At 43.9% G+C, this 22,014-nt stretch overlaps 1 protein-coding gene across 1 annotated transcript; it reads right to left on the bottom strand.

Annotated features, from left to right (window-relative positions):
* Nucleotides 1-4,938: 4,938 nt before the first annotated feature.
* abcd2 (ATP-binding cassette, sub-family D (ALD), member 2) lies at nucleotides 4,939-18,937 on the bottom strand (the record flags this gene model as incomplete). The annotated part of the gene is made up of 10 exons (XM_079236169.1): nucleotides 4,939-5,143; nucleotides 5,319-5,444; nucleotides 8,272-8,356; nucleotides 9,363-9,508; nucleotides 10,654-10,799; nucleotides 11,676-11,770; nucleotides 12,445-12,604; nucleotides 16,893-17,014; nucleotides 17,409-17,589; nucleotides 17,993-18,937. The coding sequence occupies 10 exons, from the start codon at nucleotides 18,935-18,937 to the stop codon at nucleotides 4,939-4,941; spliced, it is 2,211 nt and encodes a 736-aa protein (XP_079092295.1).
* Between the last annotated feature and the right edge of the window lie 3,077 nt (nucleotides 18,938-22,014).

Here is a 22,014-nt window from a genome sequence, read left to right as displayed (position 1 = left end):
TTTTATTTTACAAACGATATTTCATGGAAACATGCAGCCTGTTCCTTTAAGAAATATGTCCGGTCTATGACCACAGATTATGATTTGGTGCCATATAAAAATAAAGCATGAACAATCAATAACTATAATCCAATACGATTTGTGTGCAATTGGATTATCTTTCTGATATTTCCAATTCAAATGACAAGATGACGCACTGAAGGTGTATGCAAATAAAGGATCATGGCTGCCATCTTGTGGTCAATTATTGTTATTGCTCATTGAGGTAATGTGCCTTCTTCACCAGCAGATGGCTCTACTTACTCAATTGCTGCGTCACAATTTCATACTACGTATTGTATGCAAAAAAAGTTAAAATGGCACATGACAATCTTGATTTAATGGGTGTTTTTTTCTGTCTGTTCCAGGTTTATTCAGCTCTACAATGCTTCTATTAGTAATGTCAAATTAAAATGAGTTGTAAACGCCCACAAACCACCTACTTGGGCTATAAATAACTTGGCATTCATAAGTCAAAGTTAAACATTCATATGTGATGAAAGCCTGTAGCCACTCGAAGCACTTTGTCATATATTTGAAGGTACTGACACTTCAGAGGGTCTGTTGCAGAAAGGTACAGGGAACAAACACACAAGGCACATTTATTTCGAGGTTGCACTGTATTGTTTTTATTAACAAGAAAATACATCTTCATCTTTCAACATAAAGTGACCGTAGCATATGATTTTTGTTTATACAGATGACCTTTATGCCGATGTACCTCTCTTGGTTCTAAGGTTAAAATAATACAGATTCCTACACATGCACAATGAGATCCAAATAAAAGGAAGTTCCAGAAATTTAAAAATATAAAACAGTTATACGTCTGGGAGTTTTGATTGCAAACTGTAATCCTAAAGTAATTACAACGTGTAGTAGTCCCTGGCTTTGAGAACTACTGTACCTATGGTCATGTTGTTCATTTTCCTTCTTATTATCCCACTTCAGACACACAGACACACACACACACGCACACACACACACACACACACACACACACACACACACACCACCATGTACAGTAAATCCCAAATCAAACACCACCACGTGGCTTAGATAAAAAATTATGTCACATGCACTATCGACACAATCATAAAAATGATCAATTATCAAACCAGAAGGGAACCTGTATGACCTGACCACGTGTATTCATTGTCTTCATAACCGTCATAAGAGATGCTTTATCATACATAATGGATACATTCAATTGATTACTTACAAAAGGGGATCCAGGGGGAACCTTTCAGTATCAAAGTTGTGTGAGTTAGGGCGTCACGACAATATACAGCGGGGTCATGCGGCGTCGTGAGCCACTAAAGGCCGAACTTCACTGGGAAGTCAGTCGGCCATCTTAACTGGTCTCTGGAAGGGGTAAAAAAATAATGAGGTGCCATGTTCAAAGATAAACATCAATGTAGACATTTTTATCGTGAAGTAAGCCCAGAACCACCTCCAGACATGAAGAAGACACAGCTATTGGATAGAAGCTTTACACCAACATGCTAGTTAGCATAAACAGAATGCTAACTAGTTGATATTGCAAACTTGTGAGCAAACAATGTCCAGTCTACTCTTCTTATGTGCAGTGTTTGTTCTGTACATGCATATGGAGCAACACTACCACTCCTTTTGAAGTCGTGTAAATACAATATTGACTCTCCTTTTAATTGCCTGTTTGTTACACTCCTGAGGCCAATATCTGGCTATTTAGCTTCGAGCTAAATGTTCGACTTGCCCCATGTTCGCTAGCTGGCTAGCTAGCATTAGCGGTGTCGGTTTGCTGTAGCAGGTTCTGTACTGGGCTTCAATATTTCAAAGAGAACATGCAGCATGTTTACTTTTACGCAACTCAAACCACAAAAATAGATAAAAACACACAATTTTGGCAGAAAAAACAAATGTTAAGTGTGAAGCATGCTGGGGGAAAATGGCACCTCGTCATTTATTATCCCTTCCTTTCAAAGACGAACTAGTAGTATGTCTGACTTCTGTTTAACTATTAAAGCTGCGGTCATGCCTGTGAATGTCAGACACCGTCTGCTCTTGAGCTGACCTCGTGTTTCGGTGTCACTGGACGGACTCGCGTGTCATTCAGCGGCTCGTCTGGCCTCCTGTCGACCGAGTCTGTCCAACTGACACGCCAGGAGAACTTACTCCAGGTGAGCTGAAACGCTGTTGGAGAGGCCTGTCAGTGGAACGCTCTCTTGCGTGGCGAATGAAAGCAAAATGCTATTTATTTTTTGCATTCCAGATCATAACACCAGACCATCAGAGAGCATTTCAGTTATTATTACCCCTGAATATATTAAAGGGGTGCAATGACATTTAGATTTTTAATTAGTTCTTTTATTCTTCTCCAGTCACATTTTGGGGTGGATCTACATTTGTCCTTCTGTAACCTAGCAACCGTTATCCTGAGCAGAGCAGGGCTGCATCCAAATGGACTGTACACTGAAAGCCAAAAGGGAGGTTGCAAAAAGTCTCAATGGAGCAAAGAGGTTGCACTTTGGATGCAGCCCGAGTTCAGACTATCAAAAGGCCTGAGGGAGACGTACTCAACTATTTACATTATGAGTGCCATAACAAAGCAGTTAACGCAGGTGCATTTACCTAAAAAACGGTGCTCCTTTTATTCCTTTCTCTGCAGACAATAACGAGCCAAACGTGTGGTTTGAAAACACAGCGGTGCCCTCGTTTGTATTCTGCTGCTGATGTGACTGATTGTCCGCTCTGTCAACACACACGGTCACGGCGGCAGAGGAATAATAACAAAATAGTGGCGTTTCCAAAAAAGTGAGGGGACTATGTTACAAAGTGCCAGTCGCTCACACTTCAGAGCGACATGAATCGAGCCCTGTGTGGTGCGAATACATTCAGATTTCACCACATTCAAAATCACGGGCGAGGGGGAGGGGGGGTAAATGAGGAAAATGCTATTCTTTGGGGTGCTTTTTGCTTTTAAAGATGCAGTGATGATTTGGGTTTCTTGGTATCCTTTAGGCCTAATTCAACGCATGGAACCTCAAAAATAAAACTCCAAAAACTATAATCCCCTCTTATGTTTCCCTCAGTACAATCTGGGCGGCAAAACTGCCTAAATTTACTTTTCCTCACTCTTTAAGCGGGACACAGGTCTGAACCACGGAAGGAACAAACTGTGAAAGCAGCCACAACCACAGCGTAAGAACCACCACATGAGAACACACAGCTTCAGGACTTTGTTGTTGTTGAAACAAACATTATGTAACAAATCACAGATTTCACAGTATCACAACTTCAGGTGAGTTGAGTAACAAACTGAATGAGAAAAACAAATAAGGGAACTAATTTCGTTCCTGTGCGTACCAAGATGAAGGCCGCCGTTAGTGATGAGGCAACCAACCTGCTGAGTGTCCTTGAACCAAAAATTAAACCCCCACCTGCCTTCTAACTGCACTACTACTGAATATTAGCCCTATGTGGAGTATTTATCAGTGCACGTAAAACACACTCCATGATATTTAAAGATACTCCAATTGAGAAGCCAAGACGTTGACCAAAGTATTTCTTACGGCGTCGTAAAATTTTTGTGAAGTGTCCCTTGAGTAAAATTAGCATAACGTGTCAGCCTATTGTCCCGTAGCGTCCCGCCACGGCGTGCATCCCAACAGGCTCAAAAGGACCCACAGAGCACTGCTGACAAAGCAGAGTCCCAGCAGGCATCTGGCACGCACAGCAGACACACTAGTGTGTTTTGTCTAAACACGGGGGATGGGAAGGGGGAGGGGCTTCAACAGGTGGACGATGCGTGCACGTGTTTCTGGCAGTTACGTAGTCTGAATGGCTACCTGTCCATGTACAGTATATCGGGGGATATTTATAGGACCGGACTACCGGGGTCGGCTCGCTCTTCGCTCCTCTCCTTTTGAAGAGCGCCTCTGAAGCTAAGTGTGTTAGTTTAATAAACCAGAAAGCTATAGTTCTGGAGTCAGATCTGCATCGCTGATCGCTCTAAGAATAGACCCCCACTCCCCGGTGCAACTGAGCCCACATCAGTGGCTCAAGGGTCCCAACAAGGGCTCAGATGAGGTATAAGGAGAGGGATTGTACTGCGACTGGACACAAAAGAAAATCAAACAAAGGCATATTGTGACATCATGAAAAATTGTCTCTTTTGACCTCTCAAAAACCAAGAGGTAACATTGAGTTCAGTAAAAACTAAAATCAACTGCTAAATTATGACAAAATGTGGATCCTGCACAACCCAGAACACTGGGTGTGGAATACTGCTGCGGACATTATTAAGTGTTTCTACATTAAAAGTCTTCCAGCTAAAATGCAGCTATCACCTTATTTGACTGTGAGCTACCACAACAAACAGAAACAGCCCTCTAAAAGCAGATTAAAGTGCTATCAAAACAAACAAATAAATTATCTCGGTTAATTTGGATTTTTTTCTTCTTTTTTTTAATCCGTTTTGCCACCTCGATCCTGAAAATGACTTGCGCTAAAAACCGAACTTCGAAAAACCTACAGCTGAGTTTGTGCGCCCGCTTGTGTGCAAGAAGAGGGGGATAATACTTGTGAATCCACTTCCACTCTCCTCCCGCCGACTCTCGGGTTGGAGTAGGGCAACGGAGGGATTAAAAAAGGAAGAGGGAGAGGAGGGAAGGAGAGCTGGAAAGACTGGCATTAAGAGCCTCTCTTGCTTTAACAGGAGAGGCTCGGAGCGAGAGGGAAAATATAAACAAGCAAAAGAAAAACTAAGCCTGAAGATAAAACCAACAAAACCCCTGACAGATTTCTTATTATTTCATTGCCTCTTTGTCCCTTACACGCTCCTCTCTCCCACCCCGCCTTTCCTCCCCCTATTGACTCTTTTTCCCTTCCGGGCCTCTTCCCTCCCCCTTCCCCTTCCTCTCACTCCTCGGCTGTCTTGAGGACAGAGTCGTCCCCGAGGATCTTGCATAGCTCGTTGAGCCGATGCTGCATCTCGGGAATGCCGGCGAGTTGAGTCTCCAGCCGCTGCTTCTCCTCGGTGAGGGAGAGACGTGTGGCCGAGTCCAGCTGCTCGAAGCGCCAGCCTCCCTCCCCGTCGAACTGCAGCAGGTGGGTGTGGTACTTCCTGCAAGGCGAAGAGAGGAAGGACTTCAAGTGGGAGACGGACCAACGTGTGCCTCTCAGCAGTTTCCCCCATTTATCAATTTGGTTCATGGAGAGTTGATTCGTGAGAAAACTCAAAAAAAGTTGTTCTCCACCACATGTCAAGAAGGTGTAATACAATTTGGGCCGCGTCTTACCACAGGGAGGGTCTGTGTGTGATGGAGAGCAGAGAGATGCCGGCATCCTTAGCAGCCTGGAAGATCTTCCCCTCCACGTCAATGCTCACGGCGCTGGTGCACTCGTCCAGCAGCGCATACTTAGGCCTGAAAGGAGACATTGTTTTAATGATTGCCGGTGAGCGACTAATTAAAATGAACCACTGTTGGTTTAAGGCTTTCAGATAAAGGTTTTGATAAATATGACATGTACAACCACAAAAAGAAACTGGTAATATTGAACGTCTTGCTCATTCTACTGTTCAACCAATCATTTTGCAGTCTTAAAAACAGTAAATTACACTGTGAAACAAGATGTGAGCCATGCTAGCTGCTCTGCTCCAACTAGCAGTAAACACAGTGCCGTGGCCTGTTCCTTGTTTTATTCCGTGCCACGTTACAGGACTCCTTTTCCTGACTCACACGTTAAAATGTTCCAAAAAATGACTCTCGAGACGCTGATTCAATTTCCATCCTTTTGTCGATTTATTTTCTATTGAATCGAACAAAACAAATCATAAATCTAACTTCAGCTCTTATCCTAAATTAACGTTCTAACGTGAGGTCAAAAAACTATACCGATGTCCCGTTCCACATAAGAAACTAAACCCCGATATTCGGTCCCGCCCCTTCCTTTTATCCCAGCCAGCTGATCCTAATCAGATTAATATAAACAATTAACAGAAAAAGGCATTATTATTATTATTGCAAAGGATCGTCTTTAAATCATACAAATGAATTATACAGCATGATTTATAATCAAACAAAAATATATGGCTCCAACACTCCAGCCCCGAATTGCTTTTAGTACAGCAATTAATAAACAGAGCCATTATTCAAACACAAAATAGGCTGTATATTCCATTAATTTTTCATAGATGAAGTTCATCTTTTTCATACCAGCTCCAGCTACTCGACAGCTTCCAGCAGCAGACATAGCTTGTTGATAGGTCCCTGTAAGACACTGTGGACAAGTCCTTTACTTCCCAGCATGGTCTTTTCGGCAGTATTTTCCCTTTTCAAGGAGGGCAAATTCCAGTGCAAAGTGTTGCCGTTGTTCTAATGTATATATGGCCATTTCCGCATTGTCCATATCTTTTACCGTCAGATCCGCACCGAGTCGAACCTTTAGGTTTATGGCACGTTCTTCAGTGATTTATCATTACTCAGCAGCAGCACCACAGAAATCTCAGCAAGTTTGAATCCTTTTCATAAACTCGAACTTGATGGAACATCCCTTCGATATCTGCCATGACGGCGAACTTCTCCTGGCGGAACCTCAGCAGAACTCCAAGAAGTGAGGTGGCTAAGTCAGGTCCTGATAGGAGTTCATTGTTGAGTGATGTTACTTTGTATGAAGATGTACAGTCAAACACCACTCTGTCTTTTTTCGCTTGTGGTACACCCCATGGTGGGGTATATACCACACCGTGCCATCATTTTGATGCAGGTCCTTTGCTGGTAACTTCTCTGCGTAGCCCTTGTCAATTACATCTTTCATGAAACCCTTGTATTCTTCCGCATAAACAGCATCTTTATTAAACTTCCTAGCCAGGTACTGTGCTCGCTGCTCTGCTATGTGGTAATTATTGGGCATGATGACGTCACTATTACGAAGTGGCAGGGGCAAATAATAGTGATCATCTTTCAATGAAGTTGCACTTATTACCAGATTCATGAAAGCGCGGTCTTCAACTGACATTTGAGGTTTTCCCTCATATTCTCTCTGGGAAATCGTGGTGGTACTGTTTTACGAGAAGGGTTTCCAATTGTTCAATTGATATGCGGTTTACTGATGCCATTGGCCTTCCAAATGTATCCACAGCTGAAGATGACTCGAGTGGTCCATTGACCACCCATCCTAAGAGGGTTCTTACAGCGTAGGGACCATTGCCGTGGCTATTTATGATTTGCCAGGGCTCCATTGCCTTTGGGACATCTACTCCAATTAGGAGTTCCACTTCCGCGTCAACTTCTTGAACCTTTATCTCCTTCAAGTAAGGCCACCTGTCGAGGTCTTTTTGAGAGAAAATGTTTTCTTTTGTCACTGGGATCTTTGCTTGAGTGTATGTTTTGTGAAGCTCAATAAAGTTATTCCCATCCAAATCACCCACTTGTAGTCCCGTTATTTCATAACTACTCACTGGTTTCCTTTGACCCATTGTTTGCAGAAGAACTTCAGTTTTCCTTCCTGTGGCATTGAGTTGCCTCATTAGAGCCTCCGTACAGAATGTTGCTGTGCTGCCAGGGTCAAGGAATGCGTAGGTTAATATTGTTTTGCTGTCTTTGGAAGCTTTTACTTGTACTGGTACTATTGCCAGCTTGCAATCTTTTCCAGCCCCGATATCATCCATTGCACCTTCACATCACGCGGTTGCATCTTTAACATTTCACATTCATTCAATGAATGTGAAATGTATTCCTTTGTTGCAAATGCAACAGTTATCATCACGCACATTGACAAACAGGTTTTCAGGTTCCCGATTTCTTGCTTGACTTGCAGCCCTATGGTCGCTCATATGGCCGCCATTACAAAGCCACTACTCTTCCATCTTTGTTTGGTTTGTTGTTTGGAGTCTGTCGCCATGTTACTCTTTGGGATGGCTCTTTTGGGCATAGAATCTTGAATGTCACCAAAGTGGGGATCTTGCAGAATGCTGGCTTGTTTCTCAATAAATGCAACAAGGTCAGAGAATCTGCCCCGCTCCTGGTTTCGTTCCAGAAGCTCATGTGCTGTAGTTCTCCACTTTTCTTTCACCCCATACGGCAGCTTTGATAAGATGAGCTTTAAAGTAGAGACAAGATCCATTTCTCCCATGTTTTGTAGCTCTTTCATAGCATTGCAACATCCTCTAAGGTATAGAGCATAGGCACGTGCAGCTGACGGTGCCAGATGACGAATTAGTGCAATAACAGCAAAAACACTGCGCCTTACTTGTGGTAGAACATGCGCGCCATGCCCATCCTCTGCTTCTCGCCTCCTGACAGCACGTCCTTCCAGTCCAGCTCAGCATCCCAGCCTGAAGGCAAAAGAGGACATGACACAACCTTGTATTTTAAGACGTTGAGAGCAACCATTATCATGTCCACATGAGGGCGAAGATGTATATTTAGAGCACGATGGGGGAACTCTGGATCAGGTCGTTTACACAAAGAGCTAATTAAAACAACCTTTTGAACAGTGGTCATGACGAGTCAAAATGTAAACAGACAGGTTATACAGACTGTTTCTATGTAGCCGTCATGCCAGCAGTCATTACAAAGGAGAGGAACAGCATTAGAGGCTAGATGTTTTCTTAAAAAGGTTTAACCAGTCTAGGTGCAGACGGCAGACAACTTTTCTGGGTGACTTGTTTCAAAGACTTAGCAGGACATTCTGTGCAGTTATATTGCATGAGTTGCAACATCCGCGACAGATGATCCACGACTGCCAGAAATGTGCGAGTTTGATCGCATGCGCGATCAGGATTTTTGTCAACACTTTCACAGTGCAGCCATTCATAAGTTAAACCTTGTTTTGCAGCTCCGCGTAGCGCTCGACTCACAACAATAGGCCTGTTTGTTTAGTAATGAGAGGAGAGCGGCTGCCAATTAGTCGCACACTCAAGTCGAGGCAATGCAAGTAATACACAGGTGTGATAAGGTCGACATTCTGGCTGGAACACATACGTAAACTAGTTTGTCTGATCTAAAATAAAAAAAAGCGGCTCGGCAGATCAATTGTGCAGGGATTTCAATGATCAATCAATGAAACATTTAGAAACTTTATCTGACCCGCTGTCAAGTAATCAATATTCTTAATTTGTTTCGTGGTTATTTGTACTAGACGATGGTTGGTTCTTCCACCTTGGTTCATTGGTCTGGTTTTGTCCAGTTATATGGTCTTGTCTGTTTGATGGTTAGCTTGTTTAGTTTAAGGAAGGTTTAAGTTGTCAGAAAGTGTTACCTGAGCTATTTTGTTTTAAATCTTCAATCTCCTATTTTCCCCTCAAAACACTCCGTACGTTGCCTTCATTACTGCCCCACCTCCTTCTCTGGTGACAATGTGGTAGAGGTTGACTATGTCCAAGATGGTGTCCAGGTCCTTGTCACTGAAGCCTTTGGAAGCCATGTCCTCCGCCGAGTCCGGGTAGATCACCTGGTCCCGCAGTGAACCAATGGACATGTATGGCCTGGAGAAACACACACACACACACATCAACATCAACACACACACCTTATCCACTGACTGTTTCCTTGCTAACCCCTCATCATTTCATTAAGTGCTCCACACAGCTGACAAAGTGTGTGTGTGTGTGTGTGTACAAAAGGAAACACGCTTAAGAACACAAACTAAGAGAGAAAGACGCCCGTTACACTTCTGTTGTATCCGTTACAGCTGCCAGGTGGCCGTCTCATCGTGTGTATAAAATATTCACCGCTCTGCGGGTGGGAGTCAGCAGGGAGTCTGCAGCTCCAAGCAACCACGGGTACGATTACGTTTGATGGTTTGTGTTTTGGGTTCGCTTCAGTCCTCCTGCTACTTTAATGGTTTAGTCGCTCATCTTGACACCGCGATCATCCTCCTGTGCCGTCAATACACTTTCAACGCTTTGTGTTATTTGTTTGTTACAATTAACAAATGTTTTCATCAATGAATCAGCGGATTATCGTCTCTTTTTATCCGAGTTTATCTAGAAAATGTCAGCGTCGTGAAAACCACATTTTCCAGTTGCCCACGGCGACATATTCAACATGCTTATTTTTTCCAGCTAAGATATCAATCTTACGATTGTACAAGAAAAGAAAAGCAGAAAATCCTCCAACTTGAAATGCAGGGAGTAGAACATGTTTGGCTTTTTATCCTTTTTTAGAAATGCTAACAAAAGATTAATGGATTTTTAAATGGGTGCCAATTAATATTCTGCTTCCTGAAACATCAGGTACATTTAAAATTCCTAAAAAGGTCAGTAGTGACATAATCCCAGCTGCCTTTCAGTTCAAATCACTGGAGCAGGAGATGTGGGGACACATGGCTGATTCTGGGACACTGATGATACTCAAATTACTGTCAAATGACGGCAATGCCGAGAAAAGTACAACAAAGAAATGATTGTAATTGAAGGTATTTCAAGCCTTTTCTGGGTGGTAAATACTTCCCTGTGGCCAGAGCTCTGGTTTCTCTTTGTTGGCCACACACACAAACACATGCAGGTTTTGTTACAATGGATTAGATTACTAGTGGGGTTCACCAGTACAATAATGAAGCCATCCAGTTGTTTTATTACAACTCACCTCTGTGGGATATTTATAAAACATTTTGTTTATGTGTGTTTACCTCTGAGGAATGTAGAACAGATGTTGTGGAGAGGGTTTGTAGAGGCGGCCGCCGTAGACAGGCCACAAGCCGCTGAGGATCCTGAACAGAGAGCTTTTCCCACAGCCGTTAGGCCCCGTGATCAATAGGTGCATGCCCTCTTCCACCTGAAATAAAGAATCTATTAATCCCCTTTTAAGATGAGTCAAACCACAGTATAATTCAGACAACATTAAGACATAAAGCCCCGAAAAGGATAGGAAGCATCAGTGGGCGTGTGGCGTATTGACAGACAGCATATGACGACTTAACAATTCACGCAGGAGATCGGAGATGACAACACATGATGAGTGGCAAAATGTCTCCTCAGAGAGAAGACACATCTGTCCTCTCTCTGCAATTAAACCATTCTGAGCTTTAGCTGGAAGTCGGATCACACTGTTGGGCGGTATCCTGAATGCCTCTAGGTCGCCGGCAGCTAACAGTGTAGCACATTCTGCTTCTTTGTGTTTCGCAAGTCATCATCACACACTGTACTCTTATGTATTTACACCATGAGGAAAAAGAGAGAGTAGCTGAGCGTCTGGTGCATGACCTTTTACATGCTAGTCTGATACTTGTGGGTTTTAGCACAGACTCAACAGATTCCCCTGCTATCTACCAGCTCAATGTCAGCAGGTGTATAAACCTCAAACCAGCACTCACAACCAGACCATGGCTGAGGGATGGTAGCATGAGCTGCTAGCGCTAGTTAAAAAGACGCACTCTTTTCTAGAACTGAGAACAACGGAAGTGTTTAAAAAGCGACACTTCTCTCTTTTGTCAGCATTGATCTGTAATGCAGATCCCTCCCCAAAAAAAGGGGAGGGAACACATCGTTGAAACCCGAAGGGTGTATCCGTTTCCTAAGGAGACCACAAAGGACTCTTCAGAAATGTCATTAAACAGCCGAAGCCGAGCGCCTGCAAACACATCAGTAAACATGAATGGGCGAAAGGTCAGAATACAGAAGACCGGAGGAGACGAGAGCGGAGCGGTCTCACCTTAACGTTCAGGCAAGACACTACGACGTCCCCATTCGGCGTAATAATTGGGACATTCTCGCACACGATGCCCTTTTCCACGTCGAAAACTTCACCTGAACACAGAAAAGAAAAGAGAAAGACGGAGAGAGACATTTAGAATTATGCTGAATGAGAGCAGAAGTTGAGGATTAGACTTGTTGATCCATAAGCATGGATATGAATATGAATGGGATAATACTACTACTACAAAAAAAAATAATCCCTCTTTACCACTTCACTTATCTCTGAGCTGAACTGCGCTCTCTAACAGGAGTTTTGTTCTGGGGTCAAATGGGTATTTACACAAGGATACATGTGCAATATTCCAACCTTTGACCTTGAAACTGAGCAGTGTGTGTAATATTATCCCTCTGGTGATCGAGGAATTTATGGCGCTGATGCAAGTTGCCCAGATAAGGGGTTGGCTGGAAAGTGAGTCTTAAAACCGCTGTTTGCTCATGTTGGCAGTGATATAATGACTCATTTCACTATCAGTTGTCAAAGAAAAGGGAATTGTGGACAGAGGGGTTGAAAATAACCCGGTGGATGTCACACTGACATGAGTTGCTGCTATTCAAGTAAGTCATCAAATAATGTAATGTGGCTAACCGGCCAAAGCCTCTAGCTCGCTTCCTGCTCCAAACAGCAGAAGTGGTAAACGTTTGCCCAACATAGCAACATTTCTCTCTTTCGGGTGTATTTCAATACAGAAGGAGGCCGCGGCGTGTGTACAGCAGGTCAGGCCCACCCTTTATCCCCAGTGGACCATCTATGTGCATCGCAGGCTTGTTCTTCTTCTCTGCTCCGGTCGTGGCCACAGAGGAGCGTTTGTAAATGCCCTTCTGGACGTCCTCGAAGACCAAAAACATGTTGTGGACCCGTGCGGTGTAGCCTGCCAGCTCTGTCACCTGTTCTCGACAAACACAAAAAGGTCAAGGGTTACCACGGCGTAAGGTCAGAGGATTATGTCACAGGTCATGGTGCAGAGAAAAGTCACCGACTGTGTGTGTGTTAAAGCAGGGGGTGTGTGGATGTATGAACTCATTTGAATAGTCACTACAATATGAGAAAAAAATAATATATACACTATACACACATATTGAGTCACCAGTGAAACCTAAACATTATATGTTGCCATTGAGAGTGCATGAAAACTAGCTAGCAAGCGAGCAGACATATTAGCAGCTAGCTAAAGTCAAAGTATAAATGTTTTAAATCGATAGCATAATGTAAACAATTCAAAGAGTTCACTAAAATTAACAGATGAACTGTTGAAATATCTAAAAATAATGAAAAATGGTTGAACTAGTTAGCTTAAGTGACATATTGTTGAAACAGTTAGCTTAGTGTCAAATCATGGATAGTTAAATGGTGGAAATAGTTAGCTTAAAGTAAGGATACAAAAATAAAACTGTGCGCTAATAATAATAGATAGCCAGATGGTTTTGATATAATTAGCTTAAATTAATATCTTTAGTTTTTTTAATAGTTAACTAAAAATAATGGATAGCTAAATGGTTGAAACAGTTAGCGAAATATGACGGGTATATTGCTGAAACAGTTGGTTAAAAGTAATGAATAGTTGAAATGGATGGTTAAATGATAGAATAAACAGTTTAAATAGTTTACAAATAATTGTTTAAAAGTTCAAATAACTAAACGTAATGGATCAAATAAGTCACAAAGGTGGGAAACCACCGCTTCAGAGTGCTTTAGTGTGCACATCACAGCATTTAATAGTGTGGCACAAATGTGCAGCGAACCGAGACGTCACCAAGAGGCTGCTGCTGTGGGTGTGCTGTTTGGACTGTACGCTGCTCTTGGATCAGTTATAGTCGCTCAGATTTGCGAGTTCTTCTGTTTGTTTACAGTTTGTAAGGTGAGCAGTGAGCACACACACCGACACCCACGCTGATCTGGAAAAACTGTTGTACATAATGTGTGACGGCCTTTGAGAGATGGGTGAATGAAAAAATATATTCACAATTATACAAATTACAGAATATGTAAATATATAATCACAAGGCAATGGTAAAGATAGAAAAATAAAATGCATTATGAAAGGAAAAGGAGCTCAATAGATATCTAACCGGCGAAACAATCAAATAAACAGGGAAGGAAAAAAGAAAAAAGAAATCACTCTCTCGCTTTAGTGCTGCACCCTGCTGCGAGACAATGCAGGCTGTTGACACAGCTTGATTATATTGAACAACAAACACCGATTCTGGGAATTCCTGGACACCAGGTGGGGCTTTATAGATGCGACTGGCTCAAAAGAAGAAAGACAGCAAACCACAAATGAAATGAAACCGTTCCAAAAAGGGAGGGACGGATGAGAGAAGAGTGGAGGATTGATTGTGAAGGAAATAGTTATAGTTAAAAGAGAATCAACAGCTTACTAGTATTCTAGTCGGATCAGCAATTACGAAACATGTATTGAAAAACAGCGTTGTCCCTTTTGTCATGAGGAGACAGATGTTGTTGGATTTTGTTTTTAACATCTCCACCATTAAATGTGACGTTTAACACACACTGCTTTTCTCCTTCCTGTTAGTCAGCACGGATCTGCAGATACAAAAACAAGTGATGCAGCAGGGCTTTCTCACATCGCTTTGTTCGGCTGTTATCTCCCAACACATCTCCACGGCTGCTGGAAATAGATCCACAAGTGTGCTGCTAAAAATAACTGATCATCACTTTGATAATCAATCAGTTTATCATTGATAACTACTTCACAGATCCATGGAAATGAACGAGATTTACAGAGATAGCTGCCTGATTTACAACTCTCACAAGCCAATCACCATCAGTAATTTGTCTACTGCGCAACTTTACTCAACTCAACTATTGTCCAAACACAGAATAAAGTAATATAATTACTGGACTGCTGTACATCTGACCTAAAAAGGGTTTGAGCACATATCGCAAAAGGAAAGTGAGAGATGCAGAAGTGCAGACTGAAAGAGCAACAGATGGAAGATTATTCACAGCTAGGCTAAGCCCCAAGGGAAGGAGACAGACAGACACACACACACACACACACACACACACACACACACACACACACACACACACACACACACGATTAAATCTTGACAAATTGATGCCTATAAAAAGGTTTCCGTGTTCATTTCCCCCCCATGATTAGATCCAACACATGTCCCGAGGACAAACTTCCCCCAAATCATTCCATCTCAATTAATACTCCAGTGAATATTTATTTTCCCAAACTGATCATGTTGATCTCTCAAGACAAACACAAGTTGCTCCTTGTACGAAATATCGAGATATATATTGGATTTGGAGACCCCCCCTTTTGCAATTGTTGATTGTCAACTGTTAACGCTGAAAAAGAAAACAACAATAACCACAGAAAGTGGATAGGGAGAGCTCAATTCCAGAACAGGCTTTTGAAGAACAAAAAGGGAAATCGGAGTCTTCAAGATGAGTACACAAACTGTGACGTTGCAGGGCCGTCTCACCGCTGGCTCAGAAAGCAAACAAATACACGCATGTGAGTCACGGTCATGTGAGTGTTTGGAGGCGTGAGCAGGGCATGCAACTTGAGGAATGTGATGCCTGCTAAATTGCACGCTCACAGATCTTTTGGCCTTGCGTGCGGAGGCTTGCTAACTGCCGCACACGTGACAACAACACTGTACTTAGCGCACACACAAACACACGCTAAAGACCAGAGCCGAAAGGCAGGCTAAAACTTGTATCCTCCAGGGACGCCGCGTTGAGCTAAAGACTTCCAAAGAAACGTCAAACGCTCTGCCACCTTCTCTGCACATTACCCAAAAGCAATGATCGTCTGTGGGATTTGTAAAATTGGGCGTGCGCGTGTTTTTGTTTTGAGAAAACATACTTACTCTTAAGGAAGCACTTTTCAAAGAGATTTAAATTCTTCCTCTTCACCGCAAGTTTGCCTGATGATTGCTCAAACACCACATATGTTGTTACTAAGGAAATGACTGACTAGCTTGGGTAAAGTACATCCCAAAACACAGAAACCGGCTGTTCTGCAACACAGTGTGCTGCAGCCAAATCCTCTTATGGACCACAACATGCAGCCAGAGAGAGAGAGAGAGAGAGAGATAAAGAGAGAGAGAGAGAGAGAATGCATGAATGAGTCTTGCTATGTTGGGGGGGATTAAAATGCACCGAGAGATCAGGGATTTGGCCCTCAATGAACGAGGCTTTCATTTGGCGATTCTTAGCTCTTTCAGTCAGGACCCGAACAGATTCCGGTGCGTGCACGGTGAGCGCCACAGGGGCGAGAGATGGCTGCACGGTACGTCGATCTTTCGGCCAAGTTGTGCAATCATCCCCCCATCTGTTGGACCGCTTCTCCATTCAACCCTGAGCCAACGAAGTGGCCGGACCCCGCTCACCCATCTGTCCGGGGCGTGATGGTCTAAAACTCACAAATCGTCGTCTTTGGAAATGAGATGCAAAATGTATTCTGTGAATCGTCCGCTCTATTAAAAAGACCCTCACCGCCCCACAACAAAAAGAAAATCCCATCGCAATACCCCAGAGGCCTTCAAATGCCCTGTTATGTCAGAGAAAAGTCCAAAGCTCAAAGATATTTAAAGAGATTAAAGACGTTGGAACCAGTGAATGTTTGACATTTCTGTTTGAAAAATCTACTTGATGATTAACTGATTATCGATTAATCAACCACTTGCTTTCAGCTCCAGACAAGACATATGGGAGGGCAAGACCCTTTATAGTTTTACAACATCATTCAAAAGGTGCCAAACAACACAATAAAAGCCAGGTTAAAACATCTGATTTAGATGACCTTTGAATTAGCATTCCTTTGTTTCTCAACTGCGAGGCCGGACAAGATCATTAAAAAAATATATCGTAAAATATTTTTAAAGACTTCCTATATCGCTGTGGGTTTGTTTAGATAAGATAAGATAAAATAATCCTTTATTAGTCCCTCAGTGGGGAAATTACAGGATTACAGTTCTGTAGTTCTTATGTGCCAATTGAGTGCATTTGCAGAGACTAACTTTTATAATTGTAATGACTTTTGTGTTGCTTCTAAGTGTTCGTGTGTAGACGTGTTCCACTTTGAACTTTGAAGTGAAAAGAGGGAAATCCTCGTGAGAGCTCCCATCGTACTAACTGAGGACACAAAAGACACGCAAAAGTCACATCAACTTCAGCCGGCCGTGTGCTCACCTCCTTGTAGGAGGACATGATCCTCTCGATGGCGTCAGCGCCCGAGGCCAAGAGGTTGCGGGCGGTGGTGAACGCCTCCGTCCTCTCGCTCACCATCACATGCGTTTGCCCGTCTGCGGTTTCTAGAGGGAGACAAAGGGGGGAGAGAATGAGAAAAGCGGGTTTTAACTCTGCATCCTGTGAGCCCATTGACGACATACGCTCACACGTGTAACAACGAGTATGAGAAGGCCATGGAAATAAGCTATTTAAATATCAGCAGTAGTGCTCATCGGCGCACAAAGGGACTCGGTTGTAGCTTTATTTTTGTTGCAACTGCAATGTCACCGGGGAGGTGTGGGAGGCGGCTACTGTTCTCGCACATGCACATCAGCGCCTGCAGCTTGAGGAGGAGGCAGAAGCTGTTTGGTTTGGAGAAACGCTGATGACACGTGCCGGAATGAAAAACCATCATAGTGGCGTTAACATTTGTTTTCATTTAAACATTTGTTTTGGGGCACCTTGAGGCCTCCTTACTGTTGTCGGCGAAGCCGGTCGCTGTGATGATCGGCACGGCCACCATGACGAGGCCGCAGGCGCTCCACACGTACTTCATGAGGAACTGCTCGACCATGATGTACCACAGACGCTTGGACAGGATCAGGTGCATCTGGTCCGCCAGGGCCCGGTAGCACCTCTGCAGTTGACGCATCTCCACCTGCGAAGGATCGATGTATCACACACACACACGCACACACACGCAACATAGTCACTTCCTGCATGTGTTTGACTGAAGTCCTCACCGACTGGCCTGATTGTGCGGTTATCCATCTGATTACACTCATATATGGGTGTGGGTCATCAAGATAATCTTCATATCTCATGTTTATCACTGGATTTCACTTGTGAACGTGCAAAGGTTGGAATGGAGGGTAAATAAATCAAAATTAAGTGTTAAACTGTCATAATGGTCTAATACAGTGCACATAACATGCATGTAATGTCACACTGAGAAACACAAATGAACATAGAATATGGATCTACTGTTGTGGTTGTATTTGTGGACTGGTCCTCCTCATCCATCACCGTTGCCTGTAAGCATTGCTGCAACAGCTGCATACCTTGTGTCCCCTGTAGAAAGCGATCTCCTCCGCATTGGCAATGATCCTGGAGTGGACGTAGCGCAGGTAGCCCTTCCTGTGAGCCTCCTCGGCCACCAGCTTGCCAAACTTGGGCGAGCAGGACCTTAGCACCTTGGCCGTGATGAAGACCACCAGCCCGGCCAGCAGCGTGGGCCCGCTGGCGTTGGCCCCCCTGGACCTGGCGGTCTGGATCAGCGTGTAGGAGGTGAGCAACACGTCCAGGATGGGCTTGGTGAGGTTGGAGTACAGGTGGGCCACCGACTGGGAGAACATCATCACGTCCTCCGTGAGAGACTGGTCCGGGTTGGCGAGCCTCCCGTCCATGTTGCTGACTTTGTAGTAGGTCTGGTCGGTGAAGTAGGTCCGGTACGCGTGGTCCACCAGCCGGGTACGGAAGGCCAGAGCCAGCTTGCACTCCAGGTACCGGATGACGCTGTTGACGAACGTGGCCGGGATGGCGATGAGGAGCCATTTCATCAGCTGGAAGATGAACCTCTTGGGTTCCTTCTCCACTATGGTTTTGACGATCTTCCCGTCCAAGCTGGCCACGTAAATAGACAGAAACGTCCTCGACATGAGCGCCACCGAGTGCAAGCAGAGCAAACCGAGCTCCTTGGACACCAGCTTGGGGAAGAGGATTTTAACAAGTTCGAGGATCTGCTTGAAAAATTCCGCGTTCACCCCGGGGGATGCCTTCTTGTGCACCGCGGCGCTTTGCTGCGTCTTCGCCAGACAGGTGGAGCCGTTTTCCGCCTTTGACACCCGGCCGTTGCTCCCGGGGTCTTTGTTTTTGCCGAGCTGCCTGCGGATGATGGGGTACAGTGTTTTGACGCCGTAAGCAGCCGCCGCGAGAAACACGGCTCGCTTCGCCGCAGCCGTGCGGTCCCATTTTATTCTGGACGCCGCATCGAGGATGTTGGACATTTTTCAAACGGTTACTCGTCTCTGCTGGCGAGCCTCGCGCTACCCATCCCCCAAACCCGACTCACCGCGTCGACATGTACAGAGAGACAGACTTCTTGTGGTTGGTTTGATATGAAGCGAGTCCGATACATGTACCGCTACATCCTGCTCTTTTTCTGTAACCAGCGTCAACTGCGACAGACGACACTCCGTTCACTTCCGGTTTGGTAGATGTCAAAATAAAACTCAAGGTCAACTTTCCCCACAGTAGGAGGATACATGGGCCGCGCCATCAGCCGTGGGCTTTTATTTTGACAAGTTAAGTCTCCTAACGTCCGGTCTTATTGTAGTTTTGGATTCCGGCGATTCTCATTTCCGCCTTTTTAGCGCTCACTCTTTTTTCATTGGTCCCGCCCCCGGCACGAGACGACGATTGGTCGGGTGATTGACGTGTAATCTGTAACTACTGTAAAATACGATATCTTTTTTTAGGCAAAGCATACAGGGATTTTGTATCCGGGGGAAATATATTGTTGGAAGCCACAGTGACTACTGACAGTTAGTTATAGATAGTTTATTCGCGTTAAGACCTCGGTTAATACACATTTATTAACGTTTCCAAGTGGCGCGTGGAAGGATAGTGGACGTGGTCCTCGCGCATCTCTCTGTATTTTAAGTAGTAACGTGAACTATTAAGATAACTGACGTTATAGGGTTGTTTTCACCACACTGAAGCGTCCGTTGGTCTCTATTACAGGCGCTGGAGATGAACTGGGTCGGGGGTAAGAGGTAAGAGAGGAGCGTTTACTTTAGGGCCTCCTTTAATTAACAGACTAAGGATTTACACTATGTCACGTTAACGTTGTGACGTTTTTAATTGCAGGAACCAGTTTAGCGCGAAGAATAATGCAAAGAAACAGAGGGTGTGACAGCTCAATGACACAACTTTAATTAAAATACTAAGCATTTCAACTCTGAATACTTCGAGCTAAACTGTTCTGGTGTTGCTACCTTTCTCCTTCAGGAGTTCTTTGAAAGGACTAGAATGCAGAACAAGTTGAATAACTTGGGGACGGCTCTGCCAACATCCCCTCGAGGCACCAGTATCGACCTGGTGACTTTGTTCATCGTCAACCAGATCGCCTCTCGGAAAGAAATTAAAGGTGAGAACAAACTAGACTTTAAATGATAAGTCAATGGTTCACACAAAGCAAATTAAAGAAGCTGAAAGCGAGGAAAAATCAGTTCAGGAGAATAATGAACCCCTCTCTTACACTGTCTTTGTGACAAACACATAACATGTCTGGAAGCTGGTCAACATTATGTATCCGAATCAGAAGGTACATGAAAATGAAGTATATTCCAAATAGGAAAACATCAAATAACACTGTTTTTAAAATAGGAATTCTTTGTGTCTCATCTATATGTGATCACAAATTCACCAAATGTGTGTGTTCATCGTAGTCCCAGTATGGACAATTATATCAGTCAACAATGTTTTTCAGATCCTCCAAAAGTGGCAGTTTTTGGCGACTTTAAAAGAGGATCAAAGCATAGGCGAAACGAACCACTGGTACTCCCAATGAGCCCCTGCTCTCCATCACAGCTGAGTCTTGTTGAGGGCGAGCATCAGTACAGGTAGAGCTGGAGTATGGTTTGTATTGTCACATGGGATTTTGTCAGCATCACCCTTGAATCAAATGCAATTCCCAAACTGCATGTTTATCTTAGAGTGATAGATACTGACTTTAAAACATTGTATTCAAGTGCTAAGTCCTCCGGTGCATGTGAATTAAGGGAACAATAAGTAGTTTTTAGCCATATAAAGCCACTATCTTGCAGCCCAAACATTATCCATCACCGAATGCATTAATACTGAATGCATTACCAACATTCTTTGTGTATATTCTGTGTCAATGTCTAGTGCTCAAGAACAGAGAAAAAGAAAGCATGTTATTCCTCGAAGCTTCAAGTGCGGGCAGGTTAGTCGCTTTTTATATTGCACTTTTTATGGGAGTCTCACAAGCAAGAAGGGTTCTGGGTTCAACTCACACTGGCCGGATTGGGCCCTTCTGTGTGTGTGTGTGTGTGTGTGTGTGTGTGTGTGTGTGCGTGTTTTTTCTTTGGGTCCACAAGACTCCTCCCACAATTTAAAGACATGCAAGTTAAGTTGCCCTTAGATGTGAATGTTATCTTAATGGTTGATTTTAGGAGAATTTGCTGTAAGTTGTTTAAAGACAGCTGCACAGTGGTGCAGCGGCGAGCACTGTCACATTACAGCAAGAGGGGCCCCGGTTCGATCCCCAATCCCGGGCGGTCCTGCACGTTCCCTCCCACCGTCTCAAAGACATGCAGTTTAGCTTAATTGGAGACTCTAACATTGCCTGTAGGCGTGAGCATGAATGGTTGTCTGTCTCTATATGTGTGCGATAAACTGGCGACCTGTCTAGAGTGAACCCTGCCTTCGCTCAATGTCAGCTGGGATTGGCTTCAGCGCCCCCGGTTTGGATAATGGTATACTGGTTAAAAAGACACTTCCTCTTCTGGTCCCCAGCTGTCACCAGTGCTGGAGTCAGCTTTCTCAGACAACAGCGCGTCTGACTACCTGCCGCCTATGACCGACCGCCTCAGCCCCTTCTCCACCTCATCAGCTTCAGCCCAAGGTGGTGTGTTTTTTAGATCATACACTCTAAAATTAAATTACACAATGGTGATTATTCATTTTTAATCTGCAAGTTAAACTGGTTTCCTCAGGAATATTCCCCCTGCAGCTGAACCTCCAGCAGAGAAGCCAGACACAGACACAGCTACCTCCCTTCTGGGACACCGCAGTGCTGGGCCACAGCGAGGTAATGAAAAGACAGTCTTGTTTTTAGTTTATATTCAACATTAATATAATCAGATTATGCACACAACTCCAACTCCACATGTAGCTTCATATGCCTTACTTACTATGTACAATGTGCAAACTACAATATAAAGAAGCTTACAATCAGCTTTATGTTGTCAAAGACAAAATTATCAGTGTTCAATGCTTTGCAAGTCACCGTAAAGTGACATTTTGCTGAGGTTACAAATTCACACCTCAAGTAAAGCTA

This window comes from Taurulus bubalis, assembly GCF_910589615.1.
Source record: "Taurulus bubalis genome assembly, chromosome: 20".
In the NCBI taxonomy this organism is placed as follows: domain Eukaryota; kingdom Metazoa; phylum Chordata; class Actinopteri; order Perciformes; family Cottidae; genus Taurulus; species Taurulus bubalis.
This window is presented reverse-complemented; position numbering and strand designations above follow the sequence as displayed.